The sequence below is a fragment of the Miniopterus schreibersii genome, assembly GCF_964146895.1.
Source record: "Miniopterus schreibersii genome assembly, chromosome: 19".
NCBI classification, from domain to species: Eukaryota; Metazoa; Chordata; class Mammalia; order Chiroptera; family Miniopteridae; genus Miniopterus; species Miniopterus schreibersii.
This window is the reverse complement of record NC_138119.1, coordinates 36,718,178-36,742,414: the sequence shown is the minus strand read 5'-3', so window position 1 is coordinate 36,742,414 and position 24,237 is coordinate 36,718,178. Positions and strand designations below refer to the sequence as shown.

The window sequence follows — 24,237 nt, the reverse complement described above, 5'->3', positions numbered from 1 at the left end:
GATTCTCCAGGCAAGAAAAGAAAAAGATCACACAAGCCAAAGAGCTGCTAAATCACAAAGCATCAGGGAGAAGTTGCTACGCCCGCCCCGTCACTATTTCTTGTGGTAGTCTAACACTAGTAGTTACCTGGACATGGAAAATGTCATTAAAGATACTGTAGAATTTCTCATCCAACAGTGTCTTGACATTATTTTGAATGTTGGTCTGTCGTTCTTTGTAGTGTTTACAAGCATCCAGACCTAAGACGTTGGCCATGAGTATCTGGACGGTATAAAAATCTTGAGTGAAGCTGATCTTAGTCAAGGCAATAGCAATAGTCCTGTTTATAAGAAAGTCAAGAATCAGAAAAGAGATTTTAAATATATTTTATGAAAATAATAAAGGTTGCCCGGCCAGCGTGCCTCAGCGGTTGAGCGTTGACCTAGGATCCGGGAGATCGCGGCTCGATTCCCGTCAGGGCACAGGCCCGGTTGTGGGCTCCATCCCCAGTGGGGGGCGTGCGGGAGGCAGCCGATCAATGACTCATCACTGATGTTTCTCTCTCTCGTTCTCTCTAAAATCAATAAAGATATATAAAAGAAAAGAGAAGAAAAAAGAAAAGGAGAATAATAAAGGTTGAAGGAAAGCTCTGACGCTGCATGTTCAGCTGTCCCAGCAGAAACGCCCCCAGCGATCGGGACGCCTCCTTCACCCCGCTTCGGAGACACTCCTTGCTCCACGGCGTTCCTAAGCCCTGGTAGTTCACCTGGCTGCCACTTCTCCAGCCCCACCACCTCCGCCGTGGTGCAGGCCCCACACTCTGCCGGCCTACCGAATGCCGTGCCTCCAGCCCCGCCTGGCGTCGCGGCACTGAATGCACTGTATTCACAGAGGCCCTGGGCCTAGATAGATGCACATCTTCTCTCTCAGTCACAGTTTTTCAGTGGCTGCCATCCTCTAAAGGTGTAAGTCTGGACTCCTCTATGTGACATACGAGACTCTCCAAGGCCTCATTGTCGTTTCTTGCCACTCTCTGCCCAGCAGCCTACCCTCCACCTACAACAGACAGCACAGCCAGAGCCGTTTACTCTCCCCAGGCTGCTGCTTTGCTGTCTCCCCAGCCTGGACTATCACCAGGTCCCACAGTGCCTGCCAACCCCTCCTTTCCTGCTCATCTGCACACCTCAGTTCAGGTGCAGTCTCTGACTCTTCCCTGATGTCCCAAGGTTGGGTTACACATGCCTCTCTCCGCTTCCACCACACTCTGTGACATTCCTCTGTCACTGTCCTCTCCAAATTCCATTCCTATTGTCATCTCTCTTCTGTGAGAACTCCTCCAGGGCAGGGATCAGATCTCCATCTTCGAAGCACTGGCACTTGTTATGGGTTGACTCACGCCTCGCAAATTCATATGCTGTAGTCTTAATCCCCAGTACCCTGGAATGTGACCTTGTTTGAGAACGGTGTTATTATAGATGTAATGAAGTTAAGATGAGGTCAAGCTGGAGTAGGGTGGGCCCCTAATCCGATATGGCTGTGTCTTTATCAGAGGGGAAATTTGACGCGGACAGGTTGAATATCATGCAAAGATGAAGGCAGAGGTTGGAGTGATGTTTCGATAAGCCAAGCAACAGAAATAATTGCACCAGAAGCCAGGGGAGAGGTACAGGCAGGTTGTCCCTCACAGCTCTCAGAAGGAACCAACCCTGCCAACACCTTGCTCTCAGACTCTGGCTTCCGGTAATCAGAGATGATAAATTTCTGCTGATGAAGCCACCCAGTTTGTAACAAACTATTTGTTATAGCAGCTCTAGCATATGGATACAGCACTTAACAGTTCCTAGAACATAGTAGTAATTCAGTAAGTGATGGAATGAATGAATGTCTTCTGGTGTTATGAATTATCTCCTTAACAATGTTAAAGATATTCTAAAACTGGCCTCTCTCAGGTCTGACATTAAAAAAGAGTAGAAATGGCCCTCGCCACTGTGGTTCAGTGGTTGGAGCACTGGCCTGCGCACTGGAGGGTCTCAGGCTCAGTTCCCGGTCAAGGGCGAGCGCCTGGGTTGTAGGTGTGACCCCTGTCCCCGGTCGGACACATGCAGGAGACAACCCATTAATGTGTCTGTCACATCGATGTTTCTCTCCCTCTCCCCACTCTCTCCCTGTCCCCCACCCTTCCACTTTCTCTAAAATCAATGGCAAATAATATCCTCACCCCTTGGGTGAGGATTATAAAAAAAGAGTAGAAATACAGCTAAAAATAATATCAGGCTAATAAGCATTTTCCCCATGAAGATTTCGGGTTAGGGGTGGAAGCCTGTGAGGCATCAGAGTCAGCGTCAGCGTCAGCATCAGCTCCTTGTCGCCGTCATGTGGTTGATACCATGCTGACCACAGTGAGGGTGCTAGAAGGGTCGGTCGCCCCACAGAGAGCCCTCTCGACATTCACACTCTGAAAGCAAACAAGCAGCGTGCGGTAAGTACACCAGCTTTGCCTTCTAAAGGAAACGCAGAGCCTGCCATTGCCAATCCCGCTCAGACAGGGCTGAATGGTGTGAACCAGTGGCTATCAGCTGGCAGGATAAGTTGATATGCCCGTTCTGCACACCCAACTGAGTCTTGGTTTCCACCTCTTGCCAGCTGTTCTCAGCCTGTCTGCACACTGGGGTTGCTCAGGAAGCTTTAACATATTGATATCCACGCCCCACCTGGCATTAAATCAGGGTCTCCAGGGTCAGCCCGGCTTCTCATTGTCTTGGTTCAATATGTTTATCATTAATTATTTATTTAGCACAAGGGCACATGGCACCCCGTAATGGATAGGCTGTGTGTAGTTTACATGAGGCAAATTATACAAAGGAGAGGAGCATTAAAATAAATGAAACTTTTAAGGACATCAAGATTCTCTGGTTGACAAGAAATAAATGGTCATTGCCAGACACTCACCTGTGGTTCTCACCTTGGGACAGGTACTCAATTTCCATGAGTATCTGGCTTTTTCCGTAGCCTGACAATCCTTCATACATGAGGACTCGGCTGCAGTTGGACATCAGAAATTCCCTCATAGTGCACCTGAAGTATTTCAGCTCCTTTTCTCGCCCTGTCATTTTCATTTTTAAAAAAGGGAGCAAACCCAGTCAACATAAAATAGTCTAGAGACATAAGAAAGCACATAGTGATATGACACTTAAGAAGACCTTTGGAATTTTCATGACATCGTTCATGGACTATCGTGAGGTCCTGTGCATGTTGAAATGTTTTAACATCTTTTTCTAGAGCTTTCCAGTTGTATGTAATTCCCAATATAATGTGCATTACATATGTGACTCTTATAATGCGCATTAGAATGTCCATTTACTTTTAGTGCAGAACAGTGAGGTTTGCGGGACCACACAGCCAGGAATGAAACCAGGGCTAGCTGACTCCAATTCTCCCTTTCCTTTCCTTTCCTTTCCTTTCCTTTCCTTTCCTTTCCTTTCCTTTCCTTTCCTTTCCTTTCCTTTCCTTTCCTTTCCTTTCCTTTCCTTTCCTTTCCTTTCCTTTCCTTTCCTTTCCTTTCCTTTCCTTTCCTTTCCTTTCCTTTCCTTTCCTTTCCTTTCCTTTCCTTTCCTTTCCTTTCCTTTCCTTTCCTTTCCTTTCCTTTCCTTTCCATAACACAGTGGAAGTCATCTATAGATCATTACACTAACAAATACATTTATTATAGTTAGGGTTCCCATATTGAATAATTATGGATGGAATATTTCATTTCCAATATTTATTTCCAGTTCTGGAAAGAAACTTGCTCTCTGTGAATGAGAAATTATACTTATCTCAGGGTTACTAGAAGCATTATCAGTGATAAGAAAATTCAACTTCCTTTAAAAAACCATGTAGTGTTACTCCTATCATAAAAGCAACCTAAATTTTTAGTAAAAAGAAATTGTATTTTTTTATTATAATAAATGTAAACATGCTCACTGGAGAATACGGAAAACATAGAAAAGGAAAACAATGAAAGTCAGCGTGGGCTGCAACCCCAGCACTATTATGTTGTATGTTTTTTAATGCATGTAGCTGGAGGCCCAGGTTAAAATCTGAAAGTTGGCACAATGTTTGAAGCCTGGATGGGAAGGGACAGGCAGGATTGAAATTTCAAGGGAGTGAGCAAATTCTGTCAAAAGAGCTGAAGACTCATTTGGGGCCAAACCTCCCTTTCTGGCCAGCTCCCTGCGGAAGGCCCGGCCTTGCTCTTGATTAACAGAAGCCGTGTGTGATATATGATGCATCGTTTCAGTGATGTGCATTTTCAAAATGGCCTAAGAAAAGGAGGGTGTCACGGTCTGTGGAGGAAGGGAGAGGTCAAGCACATGGGGTGCCCCGACACTGCTCTTTTTCTGTTTGGTGGCCTGGATGGGGAGCATAGGTTCACTGGTGATAATTCATGAAGGCTGCAGCCTTATCATTGGCGTCCTGTTCTGTATATTGTGTTAGAGTTCAACAGAGGAGTTTAAAAATCAAGGCCCACTACCTACCCAGCAAAGGGTAAGCCTCACTTCTGTTGCAGATGAGGTAGGCCATACCAAACATGCTGAAGAGAAGAAAAGAGATGTTAGAGTCAAAGCCGGGCGCTGCGGAGAGCTCGGGGCCGGCTCTCGGGTCCCAGGGAGCCTCCCTTCCAGCCTCCAGCAGGAGTCTCCCCCACTCACGGGCTGCAGGTACCGGGAGGAGATGGGAGGCGCTTTTACCTGGTAAGAGAGAGTCCAAACGACTTACGTAGCTGCCTTCTCCTCAGCGCCTGGGACATTGTTCAGTAAGTGCTGGTTGACTCTGCATCGGCAGAACTGACCCCTTTCCAGGGAACCAGGCACCCAATATGGGACCCAATCAACTAGGATGTGGCATATTGTCCCCCATCCTGGGAAGAGTCCACCAAGTGCTCAAACCATCTCTGCTCACCTTTGTGGAGCACATTCTATGTGCCCAGCACAGTTTCCAGTACCTTACATGTATCACTTTCTTTACTCCTGACCAAACCTAATTATGAAGATACTATTATTATGTCCATTTTACAAGTGAGGAAATTGAGACGCAGAGAGTTTATCTTGTCCAAGGTCCGGTGTCTGGTGGTGACTAGGCCAGGGTGCATATATGCCCAACCACTGCATATTACCTCTTATTTTTTTTAGTTTATCTTTATTGTTGAAAGTATTACAGATATCTCCCCCTTTTTTCCCCATTGGTCCCCTCCAACCCACATCCACCCCCAGCCCAGGTCTTTACCACACTACTGTCTGTGTCCAGGGGTCATGCATATATGCATATAAGTTCTTTGATTAATCTCTCCCCACCCACTCCCCCACTCCCACCTTCCTACTGAGATTCACCAGTCTGGTCTATGCTTCTATGTCTCTGGACCTGTTTTGTTCATCAGTCTTTTTGTTTATTAGATTCCACATATGAGTGAGATCATATAAAACTGAATCAGAAAGAATCAGAAAACCTGAATAGGCTAATAACTGATGAAATTGAAGCAGTAGCAAAAAATACTCCCAGCAAACAAAAGCCCTGGTCTGGGCAGCCTCCTAGGAGAGCTTTCTAATTCTTTAGGTTGTAGGGTTACATAGTTCACTAAAAACTTTTCTTGCTTTTTGAGGTAGGCCTGCAGTGCTATGAACTTCCCTCTCAGGATTGCTTTCGCTGTGTCCCATAGATTTTGGGTTGTTGTGTGTTCATTTTCATTTGTTTCCAGGAAGTTTTTGATTTCTTTCTTGATCTTATTGGTAGCCCATTCATTGTTTAATAACATGCTATTTAGCCTCCATGTGTTTGAATGTTTTTGAATGTTTTTACTGTAGTTGATTTCTAATTTCTTCTTGAACTTTTAGAAACTGGTTTTGTGTCCTAACATGTGGCTTATCTTTGAGAATGACCCACGTGCACTTGAGAGGAATGTATATTCTGCAGCTTTGGGGTGACATGTTCTGTAAATATCAATTAAACCCATCTGATCCAGTGTGCCATTTAGAGTCACTGTTTCTGTGCTATCTTTTTGTCTGGAAGATCTATCCAGTGAAGTCAGTGGGGTGTTAAAGTCCACAACTATGACTGTATTGCTGTTGATCTCTCCCTTAAAGTCCTTAAGGTTGTTATTGTTAGGTCCTTATTTATTGGCATTTTAATTCGTTATGCCTATGTTTCTCTCTCTATTTCTTTTTATTATTACAGCAGTCCCCTTAACATTTGTTGCAATGCTGTTTTGGTGGTGATAAACTACTTTAGCCTTTTTTTTTTTTTTGGTTTGGGAAGCTCTTTATTTCACCATCTATTTTGAATGATAGCCTTGCTGGATAGAGTAGTCTTGGCTTCAGGTCCTTGCTTTGCATTACCTTGAACATTTCATGTCATTCCCTTCTGGCCTGTAGAGTTTCTAATGAGAAGTCAACTGACAGCCTTATGGGAGCTCCTTTGTAGGTAACAGATTGCTTTTCTTAGCTGCCTTTAAGATTCTCTCTTTGTGTTGAATTTTTGGCATCTTAATTATGATGTTTCTGGGCGTGGGCCTCTGGATTCTTCTTGCTTGGGACTCTCTGTGCCTTCTGAACTTGTGTGACTTTTTTCTTCACCATGTTAGGGGAGTTTTCTGCCATTATTCCTTCAAACACATTCTCTAACCCTTGCTTACCTCTTCTGGCACTCCTATGATGCAATATTGTTATGTTTCATGTTATCCCACAGCTTCCTTAGACTGTCCTCCTGTTTTTTAATTGTTTTCTTCTTTTTGGATCTCTGATTGAGTGATTTTTTCTACCCTGTCTTCTAATTCACTGATCCAATCTTCAGCTTCCTCTAATCTATTGTTTATTCCTTCCAATGTATTCTTTATTTCTGCTATGTCATTCTTCATTTCTGGCTGGTCATTTTTCATAGTCTCCATATCTTTTTTCATGCTGTTGAACATCCTTACAATCAGTATTTTGAACTCTATATCTGATAGATTGCATATCTCCATTTCTTTTAGCTCTTTTTCTGGAGACCTCTCTTGTTCTTTCATTTGGGGCTTGCTTTTTTGTCTCCCTATTTTGGCTGCCTGTTTGGGTTTGTTTCTATGTGTTAGGTAGGCCTGCTAGGACTCTCAGTCTTTTTGGAAGTTCTCTCGTGCAGACCAATGTCAGATGCTGTTTGTGATGGGCTTTGAGTCCCCTGTTTGGAGCTATAAACAACCCAAAGCTTGAGGTGCCCTTTGTTGGGGCTGGGTGCGTTTGGACAGGACCAAGATGCACACCAAAGTCTGCTTTTCTAAGGCCCAAGTCCAAAAGCAGATCAGGCAAAGACTCAAAGCACTCTGAGGTCTGCCTCTGCCTGCAGGCTAATTAATCTGATTCTCTTAATGAGCCTCAGGTTGTAGAAACTCCACTGGGTAGGGGGAGAGGTTTTCCAGAAGGGTGGGGCAATTGCTTCCCCCTCAGGCAAAAGCTGCTTGGAAGGTAAATGTCTGCCTGAGAAAGATGTCCTCTGCAGTATGGGGGAATGACTCGGCACAGGAATCCAGATGGGTGCCCTCTGATCTCATTCTCCAGAGCCCACAACCCTAGGTTCTCCTCACACAGCTCCAGTCCACTCTGCCCTCCCTCCTCCGGAGCCCAAGGTGAGTGGCTGCACACGAAACTTTGTGTGTTGGCCCTTTAAGAGGGTGCCTGCATTTCCAGCCACCTCTCCCTGGCAGACAGAAACCCAGCTGCTTTTCACAGTCAGATATTTTGTGGGCACCTTTCTCAGTTCTGGTGCTCTTGGCTGGGAAGCCAAGCTTGGGGTTTAGACCCCAGAGTCCTCAGTGGGAACCTCCACCCCCCACCCCAGCTGAGATCTCCCTCTGGACCTTCAGCTGCTGCCTGTGGGAGCCCAGCTGGCCCTCTCTCACCTCTGCACTTCCTACCAGTCTCTATGTGGTCTCCACTTTTCCTACTTGGTTATGGGGGTGCTTCCCAGCTCATCTTCAGTTGCAGTTGATTATTCGGGATGGTTTTTCTATATTTTAATTGTAATTCCAGTTTGGTCCTGAGAGAGTGTCAGTGTAGCCTCCACTCAGTCTGCCGCCATCCTTAACCTCCTGCATATTGCCTCTTGAAGGAGCCCTTTTGGTGAAATTGCTCATTCCCGGGTCTGTACTGTCACACTGCCTGTCTTCTCCTGGCATAGCACGCAGCAAATCTCCCATGTAACATACAGCTAACTTTGTATGTGTGGGTCTTCCCTGTTAGACTGAGCTTTCAGGGCGGGAACCGGGCCGTTCATATTTGTGTCTGTATTTCTACACTCTCTGTTTGCAGAGATGGTAGAGGAAAACCGCGAAAAGGGCAGGCTTTGGGATCAGGCAGGCTGGGTTTGTGGCAGGTTGACCTCTACTTGTGTCTGTGCCCTTTGCTAGGTAACTTGTAGCTGCCCTCCTGCCCTGGGCTCGGCCGTGTGAATGCTTCGGCCAATGAGATGCTAGTGCACACGACACTGAGGCTTGGAAAATGCTTGTGCCTTGGGCTTGCTCTCTCCTGCTCTTCTGGTTTGGCCTGGACGACATGCCTGATGGAGGACGAGACACCTAGAGCCAAATCATCCTGTTTATGCCAATCAAACGCCCAGCTACCCCACCTGGGGTCCTTCTGGGTCAGCCAACAATCTGCTGAACCCCAGGCATGTGCATGAGCTGAGGCTACATCAGTCGAATCAACCAAGATCAGTTGAAGCCACTTCTTTGCGAGGTAAGTAAGTGTTCACTATAACTACTGATCTTTCGTGGTTGCTAATGATGCAGCATTGTTATGGTATTCTGAGCCTTGTCTCCACTGCCTACTAGATTTATGACCATGGACAAGTCATTTAACATCTTTGAGTCTCAGTTTTTAAATTTATAAAATGGAGATAATAATAGTTTCCACCTGATATGGTTGTACTAAGAATACATTATAGCCCTGGCTGGCGTGGCTAAGTGGGTAGAGCATTGGCCCACGCACTGAAGGGTCATAGGTTCCATTCCTGGTCAAGGGTACATACCTGGGTTACAGGTTCAATCCCTGGCCCCAGTTGGGGTACATGCAGGAGGCAACCAATTGATGTGTCTCTCTCAGGTCAATCTCTCTCTCTCTCTCTCTGCCTCCCTCCCATTCTCTCTAAAAAATCAATGGAAAAAATATCCTCAGGTGAGGATTAACAACAAAAAAAAAAGAATGCATTATATATTTTGAGATAAAGTGCCTAATATTTAATAAGGGCTCACAAAAAATTATTACTATTCATTCACTTATTCAAACAGCGTTTTATTGATGGTCTACACATGCCGAGTACAGTGCTGAGCCCTGGGGATACACAAGTGAGTGAAAAAGACTCCTTGGACCTACTGCAGCCCCAATTCTGTTCCCTGGTCCCTAAGGCCTGGATTCCAGCTGGCTGATTAATACAAAGAGTAATACACATGCACTTCCCGTGCGAGTCATTCATTCATCATCACTGCTGAGTGCCTGCTGAGCGCCAAGCGCCGGGGATACAAGAATGAACAGCAATAATCAGAGAGCTCGAAAGGCAGCAGGCAGGCAGTTGTGATGAGTGTGATGAGGGCTCTCAGAGAAGCATGGGCTGTAGAGTTGGTTACGTGAGGAGGAAAGAGCTGCTCTGGCTGAGCTGCCACGGGGTATTCCAGAGCCAGCCCCACAGAGGAACAAACCCTGAGCTGCATATCAAAGATTGACTGGTTTTCCCAGTGGACGAGGGATGGGGTGGGTGATGGGGAGGACAATCTACTTAGACACCCAGGAGGAGGTGAGGTTGGAAAGGCAGGTGGTTACCTTGTATGTCATTGCAAGGAACTGAAACACCATCATGAAAATGACTGGAAGCCACTGAGGGATTTTAAGCCCCAAAGTGACAGCCCTGCATCTAAGCTGGGCTTTGGGGGAATCTATGTCAGTAGAGGCCTAGAGGAAGAACAGTATCTTATACTCTATTAGCCCTGCCAATGCCGGTGCAAAGTTGGTATGATAAATAATACATATTTAATGGTCGGTCCACCTTGGTTCACTGAGATACGTAAAGGTGGGGTTCCCCGTTCTGTCTGCACAACCTTTGAAGAATCACCCTCGGAGTCTCAGAACCAGGGTAGACGGGTCTTCCACCATATCGGTAGGATGGAGAAAGACGAAGGATTTTGAAATCTGGGCCTTCGTCCAAGGAAGGAATAAATTTCAGTTTCATAAATTGGATTCAAACCTGAAATGGGTGACTGTTTTGCTGTCATAATTCTCCCCCTTCTTTACTACAGATTACTGCAAAGTCCGCCCCTGCACTCACACTTTCTCGTTAAGGCCCAAACACTGATAGACTGGTCCAGAATCTGCAACACCTTTCATGGCTTTCTTCGGAAGCTCTTTGAAAAAGTAGGCCGGTAGGTTGCTGCCGTTGTAGGTGACGGAGTCGCAGGTCACGATTCCAGGGTAGTACATCATCATCCGGGCAGCTATGTTCACTTTCTGGCCAATGACTGCAACACCAAAGAGAAGGTGAAGAGCAGAGAGAAGCTGCCAAGGAACTGAGTGTAATCTGAGAGACCCTGTCCCAGGTGGCGCTTTAACCTTTTACTCCCTTTGCCTCTGGTGAATGACAGCAAACTCACCTTCAACTACCCATAGTCCTCCAATGGCTATTAAAAATATGCAGACAGTGAGCTCAGTTAGCCACTAGCAACGTTTCGGCCTCAGTGGGAGGCATGGGGACAATCTGCTCGGAGACAGAAGGGCCTGTGTGTGGAGGAGTTCTGTGTGTGGGCTCACCATAGGCCTGCGGGGTCTCAGGCGAGGTGTGGCTGGTCTTTGGCTACTAGATGGACAAGTACAAGCTCAGGCCTGGGACACTGACCTCCAAAGGAGGCACAAATTTACGTTCTTAAATTCTTCTGTTCGTATGTTTCTGGGCATGAACTTTTACATTTCATTTCACTTTAGAAATGAATCACCTTCATTTGGTGATTCGTTAAGGGTGAGAAGTAGGATGGATTTAGGGGCTACTTTAAGGGGTAATGCACTGTAGTGCACAGACTCTGAACCTCAGCTCTACCTCCAACTGGTATGTTACCAAATGACTTTAACTCTTCCATGCCTCAGTATCCTAATCTGTAAAATGGGGATAATAGTACCTATCTCAGAGGGTAGTTTATGAAGATTAATAAGTTAACACACATACATCACTTTGAACAGAGCCTGACTGCTAATAAGCCCTCAAGTAATAATGCTACTAATTAGGCATTTGAGGCTGCACTGTAACACAAACTTAAATTCTTCTGATCAAGGTATTCCTTTTTAAAAAACTGTTTATTATGGAGAAATTTGGCCATACAATAAGACATAGTCTCATGAATCTTCATGTACCCATCACCCAGTCCCAAAGCCAGCATCCCACTGCCAACCCTGCCCCAGCCTCACTCCCAGCCACTCTCCACCCTGTAGTATTTTGAAGGAACTCTCAGAAATTGCATCATTTCCAACATAACTATTTCAGTATTTTAGACGTCTTGTTTCTGAGCATCTGAAACCCTACTTGGACTGAGAGGGAAATAACAAGAGCCGTGAAATCTTGAGATAACCCCTACTTACTATTCTCTTTTGAGATTAAGATTATTTATCAGTAATGCCATGTCATAATTTTTAAGAAGCAGTCCTCATCTCTTCCAGGCACTAAGAAGAGTAACTGTTGAATGTCAGCAGGAAATTATTTAGAAAGACCCCTCCCTCCAGGAGCTCACAGCTCCCCCTGCTCTCTCCCCACTACCTACGCCTTCCGCACAGCCCCAGAATGCACGCTGTGCGGCACCCAGCTGCCAGGGGCAAAGCCACGCAGCTTGGCTCCGTCTGGGAGCTGGCAAGCTGGCTGAGGGCAGGGCCCATGTCTCCATTCTTTTTGTCCTTCCTCCCGCAAAGCCCGGCGGCAAGGCACAGTGACAGCGAGGCGGCGCTAAGCTAGCTCAGCACACCTGTGTACTCATGTCTCACAGAGTGTCCGACGATCCCACAGAAGACAGTCCCGCTGGCCACGCCGATGGAAACGGTGCTGGCGCCGGGGAGAAGAGGGTTGGGGGAAGAGATAAAGACAGTGAGCGGACAGAAAGTGAGAGGGGACGTGGTGATGAATGGGGTGGGATGGGCGGGAAAGGATTTTCAATCAATTACTCTCTCCCCTGTGGACGTAATTCAGGGCAATTGTATGTGGCCTGGCGGTGTGAAGACTTCGGGGCCCAGAATTAGGTCCTTAGAAGTGGTAACTCAGCTCACTTTTCTGCTACTTTTGAGTATTCGTCTGAGTTACTTTTCTGGAAAATAAGTTATCATCACCCAGAGTGGGCTAGTTGTAAACAACCTAACTTTCCCTGTTATTGCTGGAAAGAGCAAGTCATGTAACTCAGACACCGTGTGTGGCATCAAATCTGATTTTGCTAATATATCCATCTGCATGTATAGATGACTAGGGGCTGAGGCGGTGGAAATATTTAGGGCAGAGGGTGGTCTGTTGGAGTTGAAGGGAGAGGGCCATGAGTCAGAGTCCCTGGGGTGCTCAGGCTGGGGAAGCCTGAGGGCACTGGGCTCAAGGACAGCCAGATCTGGGGAGAGTAAACCTCACCTTAACAGCTTTGCTTGAGGCTAGGTCATTCTATACATTTCTAAGCCAAGGACTCATTTTATCTCCCAGTTATTAATCAACTCAGGGCTCCAACTTGGTGTTGGGAGTTTGACCTCTACCAAGAAGCAAGACAGAAGTAGAGAAATTCTACTTCTGCAAACCTGGCACAGGTTGGCTTTGGAGGGGTGTCCTTTTTCTACCTTGTCTTTACCATCCCCTGTCCCACAGAGGCAGGGCTGGGCTTTGCCCACTCTACTGATGTGTTAGGTGAAGAAAGAATGCAGGTGGATGGGCATCCAGTCAAGAACAGCCCTCGCCTGCTTTCCTGACCCTTGCCCTGTCTCCCGTATCCCACAGAAGGGTTGGGGACCAGCGGATGGGACCAGGGTGGACACTCACTGGATTTTCTGGACCTGACAGCAGAAGTCGAATATATCCACAGCACTTTCCAAGGCATGAGTGACCTCATCAGGTGCCTTTTCCCCGGGGAAACCAAAGACACAGAGGAAGGAGCAGCCCTGCGAGGGAGAGTCAGCAAACACAGCTGGAGGGCTGGGAGCTTACAAGTCAACCCGCTGGAGGCCCAGGGGAGGTGGGCAGCAATGTTCACTTTCTGAATCAGATTTCATCATGATTTCTCTCAGACCTATTTTATTTTTAGTAAACTTCGTATAACTTCTAGTATAGCATCTACAGTATGACTTGAGCCCAAGAAGGGTTGCTTTTGCTGTAGAGATAAGGGACTGTACTGAGCTACTTGTGGGCAGGCTCCCATCTCATCTCTCGGTGGCCAAGGTCATATGCTGCAAGTCTCATAAACAACACAGAGCAGCGGAGAGGCACCAGCTCCAGTCAGAATATCTGCGCAGAAACTTGGACACGTCAACTACCTTCCATGAACTGCAGTTAGCAGTCTGAAAACAGATGTAACATTGACCTGCAGAGGTTGCTTCGGCTACTAAAACGATTATTGTCAAATATTTAAAACATTCATTGTAATGTTATATGTAAGTAATACATACAATTAACACACACTTTGTAAACTACTTTGGCATACATATATTTAATATAGTATATATAGTACACTACATACTACATACTTTTATATAGCATATATACTTTATAGTATACATATATAGAAAGTGTCAAGTTAATGTTATATATGTAAGCAGGTCAAGGCTCTGACTCCAGGTCTGTGTAGGGACTAGAGGGTTCCGTTTGGGGACCCCAGGGGCCTGCCCTGCCCGGAAATCTCGCCTAGTGCTCAGCCAGGTGAGCCTGGGGCTGCTCTGGCTGTGAGACTGGCCACTTGCCGAGCAGAGCAGTGCTACGAGTGCTCCACACATTTTTCAAAACTTGGAACAATCCCTTGAGGCAAATACTCTCTCCATTCCAATAATATCCCTACCACTAATCATGAACAATCCAGGGCTCAGAGAAGTCCAGGGATCGTTGGAGCCGCGCCTGCAAGCACTAGAGGCTGAGCTCGGGTTCTGCGCTGTCCCAGGAGCCGCGGGATGAACCTGGAGGCAGCCCTGGGGCGTGGCAGCTGGGGCCACAGCTGCCCCGAGCTCCCGCAGCGCCAGGCTCGCCTTCCTCACGCAGGGTCGCTTCTTTCTGCCTGGCTGTGTGGCAGTGCGTGTGACTGGCTCCTCTCCGCTGCCCCACCGCTGACGGAACTGACCGGCTGGGAGTGCAGACATGGCAGGCGGGCATTACGTGCAACAGGCTTCTGGGGTGCAAGTCACAGAACACCTGACCCCGAATCTCTGGGAGGGGCACTGTGCTGGGCTGGATGCACGTACAATGGGAGCTGGTCAAGCACAGACTGGGTCCCAGCCCACCGCTCACTAGCTGGATGACCGGGAGCCAAACCTAATCTTTCCTTGCCTCAGTGGCCTCACCTCTGCCTCAATAGCCTCATCTGTAAAATGGGGATAGTATAAGAGGACCTACCTCTCAGAATGGTCATGAGGATGAAATGAGCTCATAGAGGCAAAACGTTGAGAACATTGCCTGGCCGTGGTAATGCCATATCCACCACAGAAACCGCTGTATCCAGCGTAAATGAAGACGGATGCTTCCAGGTTAAACGTGTCTGTTCCCTTCCCCTCATCAATGTGCCCGGGCACCGGTGCTCACCTTAACTTGTCGGCAGCTTCCCACCCCTTAGTTCACACTTACCTTGTCAAACATGAAGACTTTATTGATTTGGCCTCGGAAGTCCCTCATGACAGCATTGATGTGCACAGAGGCGTCCTGGATGGCTGAGCCTATGATCTCGGCTTTCTCTTGATCCTTAAAGGCCAGGTTCACAAACACAATGGTCACTGGGCGGAGCTCAGACAAGTAACCCCGAAGCTGTTTGTCATCAATCTGCCGAGTAAGGAGACACTTTCCTTAGCACCTATCCTTGGCTGTGGATCCTTCCTCCCCACATCAGCACCAGAATGATCACTGGGTGGGAACTAGCCTGCTGAGATTCTCTGGGGAAGCTGTGAGGCCATTAGAATGTGTGAGGCACAGTCAAGCAGATGGAAATGAATTCACTAGCAAAATCTCTTGTAATGGGAACTCATGCATTTGCTAATTTTTGGAAAGCCACCACTCCCTTGTCCCCCCTGCTGCTCCCTCACGCCAATATGAGCCACTCCCATAAGAGAGAACTACCATTCCTTCTGCTCTCTTGCAGTTTCGGGAGAAGAACAGCATACTATGGCCATAGCCTGTTTGGCTCGGTGGTGAGAGTGTCAGCCTGAGGACTGAAGGGTCCTGGGTTCAATTCTGGCCAAGGGCATGTACCTCAGTTGCAGGCCAGGTCTCCAGCCCCAGTCAGGAGGCGACCAGTCGATGTGTCTCTCTCTCTCCCCCTCCCCGGGGACTCTCTCTCTCTGAAAAGCAATGGAAAAAATATTCTCTGGTGAGGAATAAAAAACAACATACTATGTGATTTGACCTTATATTTTCAGAGCCTGGTACCTTCCAGATCTCCAGGCTCCTAGCCCGACGTTCCACCTGCCACACCTTGCCTCCCTGCGGTGGCACCTTTCTCTCAGCTCCCCTCTCCTCACCAAGGACGTGTTCCCACGGTGTCCCTGCCTATCATCACCCTGGAATTGTGTTGATTAAGTGCACAGCAAACCAATGGAGGAAAGCCATTGCATTTTTTTCTCCCTCAAATAGCACAAAAGTGTGAAATTGTCCATGGACCATAGAAACACATCTTGCAGGTGAAAGAGGGAATTGTGCGTGGGGAGCCCTGCAGCCATGCTTCCTAACTGGCTGGGGTGGTCCTGCTTCCATGTAATTTTATTATTTTCCTAAACGACAATTTAATTATTTCTAACTAGCCAATGTGATGGTTTTTCAAATAAATTTATTATAGTTAATATTAAATACATGGATATTAATTATTAAATATTAAACTCTATTGAACAAATTGATTGAATGAGTAAACATTATTTTACCACACCATGTGTCGTGGGTTTTGGTTTGGAAAATGCAACCAAGTACCTCTAAGGCTCTCTGTGCTTCAGGGCCAGGGGCCGGCCTCGGGAAAGGGGGAAGGCTTGCCTTTTGCCTCCTTTCGGCCCCCTTGGGAACAAGGGAAGAAACAAAATGGAGTTGCCACAGCCAAGCTAGCAAAATGCCTTAAATTGGAATGGGCCGACACATGAGGAATAGACTCTATTTTACCTTAACTAGCCTGAGGACTTGAGCTTTCGAACCCTTCTGCTGTGCATGGAGGTCAGTCCACCTCTTATTTCAATGGAACAGATTACTAGCTACAGGATTTCTTGATCTTTCCAGCTGTCCAAGATACCCAACAATCCCCAAAACAATAAATTAAATGATGAAAGTACCTGCTTTGATATGCTTCCCATCACATACTTTTGTAGGGAAAACTCCAGGTCGGAGTCGGACTCCAGCATGCACGCAAGCCTCAGGAGGTCTAAGGGAGCAGAGGAGGGGCGGGCTCAGAAGGAGAGGCCTGGCTCTGCAGCGATGGAGAGGGGAGCCTCCCAGTCCCCATTCCCTTGGGCAGTGGTCATCACAGGTCAGTCAGGGGACTCTGGGATACCTAGTGGTTAAATAGGGCCAAGGGAAAGTTCTTAGAGGTTGTGAGTTTCCCAAAATTCAATTGCATGTAGCTCAAAGCCCTATTCTAATTATCATCACACTTTGGAACTTGGGGAGATTTTTACATCCCGACTTGAGCTAAAATTATTGCCGCAGGTGAAGGGAATGGACAGATGAGGGGATCATGACAACGGACAATGGTGAGAGTGAAGGAGATGAAAGGGTTGAACGAACAGCAGGAGTAAATTTCAGGAAACTGCACTCTCATCCCGGGTCTGATAGCAACTCACTGTGTGAGCGTAGACAAGTCGCCCACTGCCCTGGCTGCCACGTGAGCAAAGCGAAACTTAGAGGACGTTCTTTCCCTGCAGAAACAGTCTGTCCAGATAGCCAATCCCCAAATGCCAAGCCACCTCTGGGCCTTCTCACCCTAAACAAGGTCTAATACGTGGTCCCAGCCAATCAGACCTTCTTGATCTGTCTGTTCCTGTTCTTTATTCTCTACCCCAGTAAAGCTTCCTGACTTCACCCCATTTTGCAGTTCTTTGGAAAGGAAACTGTCCATGTTATGTTAAATAAACTGTCCACTTTATGTTAAAGTTTGTTTGTGTCACCTAAATTATCTTCTTTAATCTCTTTTTAACATGTTAATGTTGGAAGTGCCTGTTGGACATCCAATGGGGACGGCCCATAGGCAGCTGCTGTATCAGGACACAGGTCTGGGCTGGATTCTGGCAGGTCGGGCTGGGACGTGTGTGAAGCAAGCTCACAGGACCCTGAGAGGAGGGTGCCCTCAGATTTTGTGCCCCAGACTTCTGCTTTCCTCACCCTAGTGCCGGCCCTGCTGGGAGTCAGAGGGAGTCAAGCAGAGATGAATGTTCTCCAAGGTGAGCAGGGAAGACTAGCGGGTCAAGGACAGGCCCTGGAATCGCCAACATTTAAGGATTAGAAGGACACTTAGCAAAGGGCACTGAGAACGGGGCCTTGAGGGGTAAAAGCAAAACTCGAGAAGAATATTCTTGAATGCAAAGAAAGAGGCGAAGACAGTGTCCAGAAAAAGAGTAATCTAAGGCCAGCCGCCTAGGATGAGGCCGGAGGAGAGGCCACTTAGACTGGCAAGTTGATGGTTGTTAGTGGCCTTGACAAAAATAGTTTCAGTAGATGGAAGGAGAAAGGGAAAAGAAGCTAGATGTCGCCCTGGCTGGTTTTGCTCCATGGTTAGAGTGTCGGCCTGTGGACTGAAGGGTCCTGGGTTCGACTCCAGCTAAGAGCACGCGCCTGGTTTGCAGGCTCGACCCCAGCCCCAGCTGGGGTGCAGGCGGGAGGCAACCAATCGATGTGTCTCTCTCACATTGATGTTTCTCTCTCTCCCCCTCTTCCACTCTCTCTGAAAAGCAATAGGAAAAATATCCTCGGGTGAAGATTAAAATAAGAGAGAGAGAGAAGCTAGATGTCAGGAGCTCAAGATTGAAGAATAGGTGAGCACATGCCCCTTAGGTGCCTGCAAACAGTATCTTCTGGGTGAATAAATGAATGAGGGGCTGGAGAGAAGAGAGACATGGATGTGAAGTTAGTCTTGTGAGAAGTTTGGTGGAGAAGATTAGGAAAGGAGGGTTCGTAGATGGTTTCGTTTTTTCTTTCACTGTGAGGGAGATGTACATGTTTGGAAGATGGGGGAAGGGAGTCATTGCCTGAGGAGAGGCAGGAACCCGAGGACGGGCAGGAGGTCCCCTTTGTGTGCTGCTCAGGACTGGGCGCTGCACTGAGGAAGCCAGCGGGGGGGATGGGGCCCTTGGCGTTGGTTAACAGCCTCCTGACCACTGGTCAAGGCAGAGGCTCTTGTCCATGGAGGGTACTTACTTTTGTGGTCACCAGTAGGATAATAATTCATGAAAGTCATACACTTTGCGAAAAATTCATCAAAGTTAAAAGAAGGGGGTAGTTTTAAGAAATTAACCTAAGTAAAAAAAAACAAAACACAGAAGTTTTGGTTATTCTGAGGTTTGGCTGGCTCCTTGAAGCTCATCTCTTAGCAGAAAGAGCAGCGCGTTGCTTTGGAACTTCCAGGACATGATAAACAGAGACAGGCACTTAAACAATGAAGTGCTTTCATTTGTACATAATTACATGAAGTGTCTCTCCAATTAGTATTAAGATCACAATCTTAAGAATATACACAAAGGGCATTCCAGAGGGCTAACGCATATACTTTTCTACTCTTAGAACTCTCTTCTCTTTTTTTTTTTTTTTTGCCTTTCTTAATATTTTAATTCAAATAAAACCTGGCGAAACCATACACCACTTCTTTCTTATAAGTGGAAAGGGGCAAAGGGGCTGAAGCCCCAAAGGGCATTAAGAACATCACCAGTCATGATATTCATGCCGAGACCACAACCCCCATGGCAGGGTCAACAGAGAATGGCACAGCCTCGGTTCTGTGGTAGTCTTGCCCCAAAATGGACAGGCAAAACCAAACAGAGGGACATTCAACAATTAACTGATCCGCGCTCCTCTTAGGCGTCAAGGTCATAAAAGGCGAGGAAATGGTGAAGGGCTGTTGCTGCAGATTGCAGGGGACATGAGTAAAAAGAGCGACGAGACGCAGTGTGCGGTCGGGGGCAGAAGCTGGAACGCCCCACTGCGGGCATTGGTGGGAAAACTGGTGAAACCCGAACGCGGCCTTTATTAGTGGATAGCACTGCCCCAGGGCTAATTTTCTAGTTTTGACTCTCGCACTCTCGTTATGAAAGATGTTACCATTCGGGGAAGCTGGATAAGGGATGTAAGGAAACTCTATTATTTTTGTACTTTTCTGTGAGTCTAAAATTAATCAAAAATTAAAACCATCTTGAAAGGTATAAGGAGTGGCTGCAGATGGGGAACGGGGCCTGTGAGCAGCCAACTGGAGGAGTGGGCGGGTGGGTGCGAGGGCTGTGCCCAAGGCACGGTGGGGCGGCTCTCACCTTTGCCAGCATCTACGTGGATCCTCCGTTTTTTCTTCCTGTCACACAGTCCCTTTCCTGGGTCAGTCAGCACAGCTCTCCTCCCCTTTACACACTCGCAAAGCACAGCTCCTCTAAGAGGCCGTATGCCCAGGGCAGCTGTGCCTACAGTCAGTCTTCAGCGGGCCTTCCTACCAGGCAGGCCGCGGACCCGACCAGCGCCCTCAGTGGACCTCGCTGCCCCTGCTCGCCTCCAGCCCTCCCCTCGGGGGCCCTCGCCCTGAGCCAGCCGGGTGTGGGGTGGTGCAGGTGCGGGCCTTTGGCAGCCCTCAAAATGACAGCCCCCTGCTCCTGGGGACCGGCCAGCAGGCGCTTCCTCTTCCTAAGCAAGGGCACTAGCCCCCTGATGGCCGCCGCACCCAAATTCCACGCCCCTAGTTACGGCGGGGAGGCCTCGGCATCTCCCCTGGAACTCGGCAGAGGTGTCTCAGACCAAAGCCTCGGGGTCTACCCCAGACTGGCCCCCCGGGCCCCAGTGGCTTCTCCGACGGGGGCCCCTGGCCCAGGCTAGACCTTCTGCAGGTGACAGCATCCCACACACCTTCACTGCTCTCTGGTCTGGAATCCTCTCGATCTCAATCATGCTCCGGTCGCAGAGCTGCCAGCAGTTGGGTGACAGGATGACATCGTTCATGTGCGCCAGGTTCTGCGCCTGCCGCACGTCGTCCACCGTCTGGCCGATCACCAGGAAGTAGTTGCGGGTTTCGTCCCCGAAGACCAGCATGGTGATGTGGCCGGCGGCCAGCCCTGGCAGGGAGGCAGAGCAGGGTCTGCCGAGCAGCCGGGCTCTTGGGAGAATCAGAACCGCGGTGCGACGGCCTCTTCTGGGCCGGGCCTCCAAAGCCAGCCGCCAGCTCCTGGTTCGCGTGGTTCTAGGACACCGCCTGCTTAGACGCCCGTCTGTCTCCTTCCTCACAAGCTTACCTATCTTGACTCGGATATCCGGGCCGTCCGACTCCTGCGTCCCGAACAGTTCGTGGATCTCCAGGCTGCATTTCACTACCACCGTGATGATGTTCTTCAGTTGCTTTCGTTCCACCTTCCACAGGGCTAGGAGAGCGTCACCTGGAGGAGACAGACACGCCGGGGCTCTGGCCCTGCCCTGGGATCGGCCTGCTCGTCTGAAATCCGGACACAGGCATTCCTCACCCCAGCTCCTGGCACCGCTGCCTCGGAGATGCCGCCCATCTCGGGGAGCCCCGTACCTGCAAATTTTAAGATGTCTCCTCCAAAAATCAACACCTCTGAGGGGAAAAAAAGAAGCTAAATCAAACTCTAATTGTTTAAAGCTAATAAAAATAATTCATTCTTCATCCATGGAGCAGAAATTAGGTCAAGAAAACAGCAATTCAGAGAGCAGACTTGTGCCTAAGGTGTCATCTCAGACTAGACACTTAAACCCGTCTCGGTGTTTCCTCAACCGCAGAATGAGGACCTTGAACTAGATTGTCTACATGCTCTGTTTCTGCGAATGGGAGAAAACACAAAAGGAGGAGGTGGGATTTCCAGTGAGCTCTGAGGACACCTACCCTCCTCCTGTGATAACAGAAGGCTCCTTACTGACCAATACAAGTATTATGAGCTGGGGCTTGAGTGACCCTGAGCGAGTGGGTGCGTGGCCGGTCCCTAAGAACCGAGAATCAGAAAATTGGGAAACCACAATCATGGTCAACTCGGGTTTTGTTCATTACCAACTTGAGTTTTGTTTATTTAGGCTTTTTGACACAAATAGACTTTTTTCCCTCCTCCAATATCTGTTTCATCACAAATTTGTTGAATATTGTTGTGCTGAGTGGGATGCAAAAAAGAATTAGATATAGACTCTGCTCTTTAGGAGCATTACATTTTGTCTGGTGGTTGACCCTGACGTACTCCTAGGGAGCTTAGAGCCTGATAAAAGACCAGACCCGGAGTCCACCTTAATAGAGCAAATCCTTTTCTTTCTTTTTTCTTTTTTTATTAATTCTCAGCAGAGGATATTTTTTCCTTTGATTTTTAGACAGTGGAAGGGGGGAGGGAGGGGGGGAGGGAGGGGGGAGGGAGGGAGGGAAACATCGACGTGAGAGAGACACATCGATTGGTTGCCTCCCACATGTGCCCCAATCGGGGGCAGGGATCAAACCTGCAACCCAGGTATGTGCCCTTGACCGAGAATCGAACCTGTGACTCTTTGGTGCTTGGGCCGACACTCTAACCACTGAGCCACACTGGCCAGGGCAAACCTTTTCTTCATGAATAGTTCATATTATTAATGCCAGCAAGATGGTGGGCAGAGGTTGAAAAGGAGACCATGCTTTTTAGTCATTTCTACGTGCTTCAGAATCCATCATTAGGAGACAAATTACTGATGAGTTACTTATAAATCACTCGTCTACTCACAAGCATTCTGCTAATGATGACATTCGGGCTGTACCACTGCTAGCTTTTGGGGGCTAATGAATATTGCTGAGAGTGTCACTACTACAGTTCCTTTCAAAGTAGTCTCTAGGCCAGTCCTTGAACGAATGCAAAACATCCTTTCCCTCAAATACTCCGCATTAGTGAGGCTGGTTTGCATCCCTCGGCTTGTACTGCATTATATTTCGAAACGACTGGTTTCATACACATTTCCTGGGGAAGATTAGGGTGCTAAGCAATGGCAGTGTATCGGCTCCTAACCAACAAATGTGGAAAAACGGCGAACTGGACTGGTCTTGGCCAGGCCCCGGACACTCACTCTCCACTATCGCACTTATGTAGTGGTTGAGGATCTCCACCAGCTGCTCAGCCCCGCGGTCCATGTACATGGCTGTGCTGAACTTCTCAGTCATTGCAGTGAAACCTGCAACAGACAGGCAGGGTTTCCCCGGCTGCTTGGAGGAAGCAGCCAGGGACAGGAGAAGGCGGCGCACTAGAGAGAGGGGCCCTCGCCTTCGCCCGCCAGGCTTCTTAACAGCCTTTGTCAGCTGTGCGGCCTCTGCCATCTGTTTATTATCTGCGGGGTCAGGGGAAAGTGCCGGGGTTCTCCTCCCTCCAAGTCTCTGCACGTGTACAGGAACGATTGCGGTTCCCTCAATAGGGCCTAGAACTGGCATCCATGGCAATGAAAGCACACAAAATTCGGCCACTTCGGAAGTGGTGGCCAGTTTACTGTTACGATGGAAACACCATCTGGAGAGACCGTTTGCCGAGGCCACCTTTCCCCGGGATGTGTGTGAAGCCTGGGGGCTGAGTCAATGAAATTGGGGCGGGGACACTGGAGCCTGAAGTTCCAGGTGTGGGACTTGGACATCTTAGAGGCTGCCCGTGACCGGACAGGCTTGGTAGGTGAAGATGTTTTCTCAGCACGAATATCTGCTGTAACCGCATGAAAAGCTGGCCAGTGGCACCCCTGCCCTGCCGCTGAGTTCTGCCTGCCATTCTGATGCCAGCCTGTCCTTAGTCCACACTGAGCAGCCCTTTCATGCTTGCCTGAAATATCAACAAACATCAAGACTCCGTCAAAATAATCCACGGAGGGCCGCTCCGGACAGAAGTCTCCATAGACAATGAGGTCTGGTAGGTGAGCTGCGATTCTGACGATGGCCCTGTCCTGTGTTTCTTCTTTTTGAGTATCCATGTTCTAGGCAAACCGCAGGCTTCTAGGGGCACCTCAAACAGTCCCCAAACAGAGCTTCTGGGAAAAGAAGCCGAGAATGGAGGAAATCTGACTTCCCTATTTCTGTTTCTCTCTCTGCTTGGTTCTAACCTGTGTGCTGCTTGTTTACGCAACTGGGTGGCACAGTGCCTGACTTGTTGAGTCACACTTCGAAAGGGCCAACTTTCTATAGGAGGACTAGGCTTGGCACCTGGACAGCTGTTGCATAAATGAGCACTGCTGCAGACAGGCTGGGTGACAGGGGCGCTGAAGGGCTCCTTCCATGCCCGTGATGGAGGAAGCTCAGGGTACAGCCCTGGGACACGGGCCAGGGCACTGCCCACTCAGTCTAGGCCGCCTTTCTTCTGTCCTCACGTTCCTCTCCCCACTCCCCTTTGGTCTGCCATCTTTTCTCTCTCCTTTATAAAAAATGAAATATTGTAGAGGTGAGTTTATGTGTGTGGCTATACAAAGGTGACTAGAGAAGTGGAGACTATATATAAACAAGAGATTAAGTGTATTAAGGTACAGTCTTAAATAGAGGAAAAAATGTAAAGCCTGTGTGTGTGTGTGTGTGTGTGTGTGTGTGTGTGTGTGTGTAAGACTTGAAACTGTAAGTGGAAGGAAATGAAGAAATTTTAATTTGTTACCCAGTTAGTTCGGAGAAAACGCAGACTTCCTAAGGCCTTTCGTTGGCTGCTGGGGCCGATTAAATGCTCACTCTCGACCACCTTAAGCAGGAATTGCATCCCCAGCTTTTTCAGAGTCACCCAAGTTCCTTGAATAGGTGATACAGAAAATAAGAGAATTTTTTTTAAAAAAGGAGGAAATATTACCGAGCAACAGGGAGGAACTGGTTAGTTACTCCAACCAGAGGTAGGCCATATTGGGGTACATAAGAGCATTACAAGGAAAAAGTG

General features: G+C 48.1%; 1 protein-coding gene across 1 annotated transcript in view; it reads right to left on the bottom strand.

Moving 5' to 3' along the window:
- ADCY10 (adenylate cyclase 10) overlaps positions 1 to 23,299 on the bottom strand; it is a gene marked incomplete at both ends in the record, with an annotated part of 47,320 nt that extends 24,021 nt beyond the window's left edge. The window contains 14 exons of the mRNA XM_081121266.1: positions 128 to 320; positions 2,930 to 3,083; positions 4,498 to 4,553; positions 10,301 to 10,490; positions 11,976 to 12,052; positions 13,019 to 13,137; positions 14,804 to 14,995; positions 16,483 to 16,571; positions 18,560 to 18,656; positions 20,243 to 20,448; positions 20,626 to 20,766; positions 20,907 to 20,945; positions 22,418 to 22,522; positions 23,152 to 23,299. Coding sequence (XP_080977392.1) covers positions 128 to 320; positions 2,930 to 3,083; positions 4,498 to 4,553; positions 10,301 to 10,490; positions 11,976 to 12,052; positions 13,019 to 13,137; positions 14,804 to 14,995; positions 16,483 to 16,571; positions 18,560 to 18,656; positions 20,243 to 20,448; positions 20,626 to 20,766; positions 20,907 to 20,945; positions 22,418 to 22,522; positions 23,152 to 23,299 — 1,806 coding nt within the window. The remainder of the gene's footprint in view (positions 1 to 127; positions 321 to 2,929; positions 3,084 to 4,497; positions 4,554 to 10,300; positions 10,491 to 11,975; positions 12,053 to 13,018; positions 13,138 to 14,803; positions 14,996 to 16,482; positions 16,572 to 18,559; positions 18,657 to 20,242; positions 20,449 to 20,625; positions 20,767 to 20,906; positions 20,946 to 22,417; positions 22,523 to 23,151) is intronic.
- Between the last annotated feature and the right edge of the window lie 938 nt (positions 23,300 to 24,237).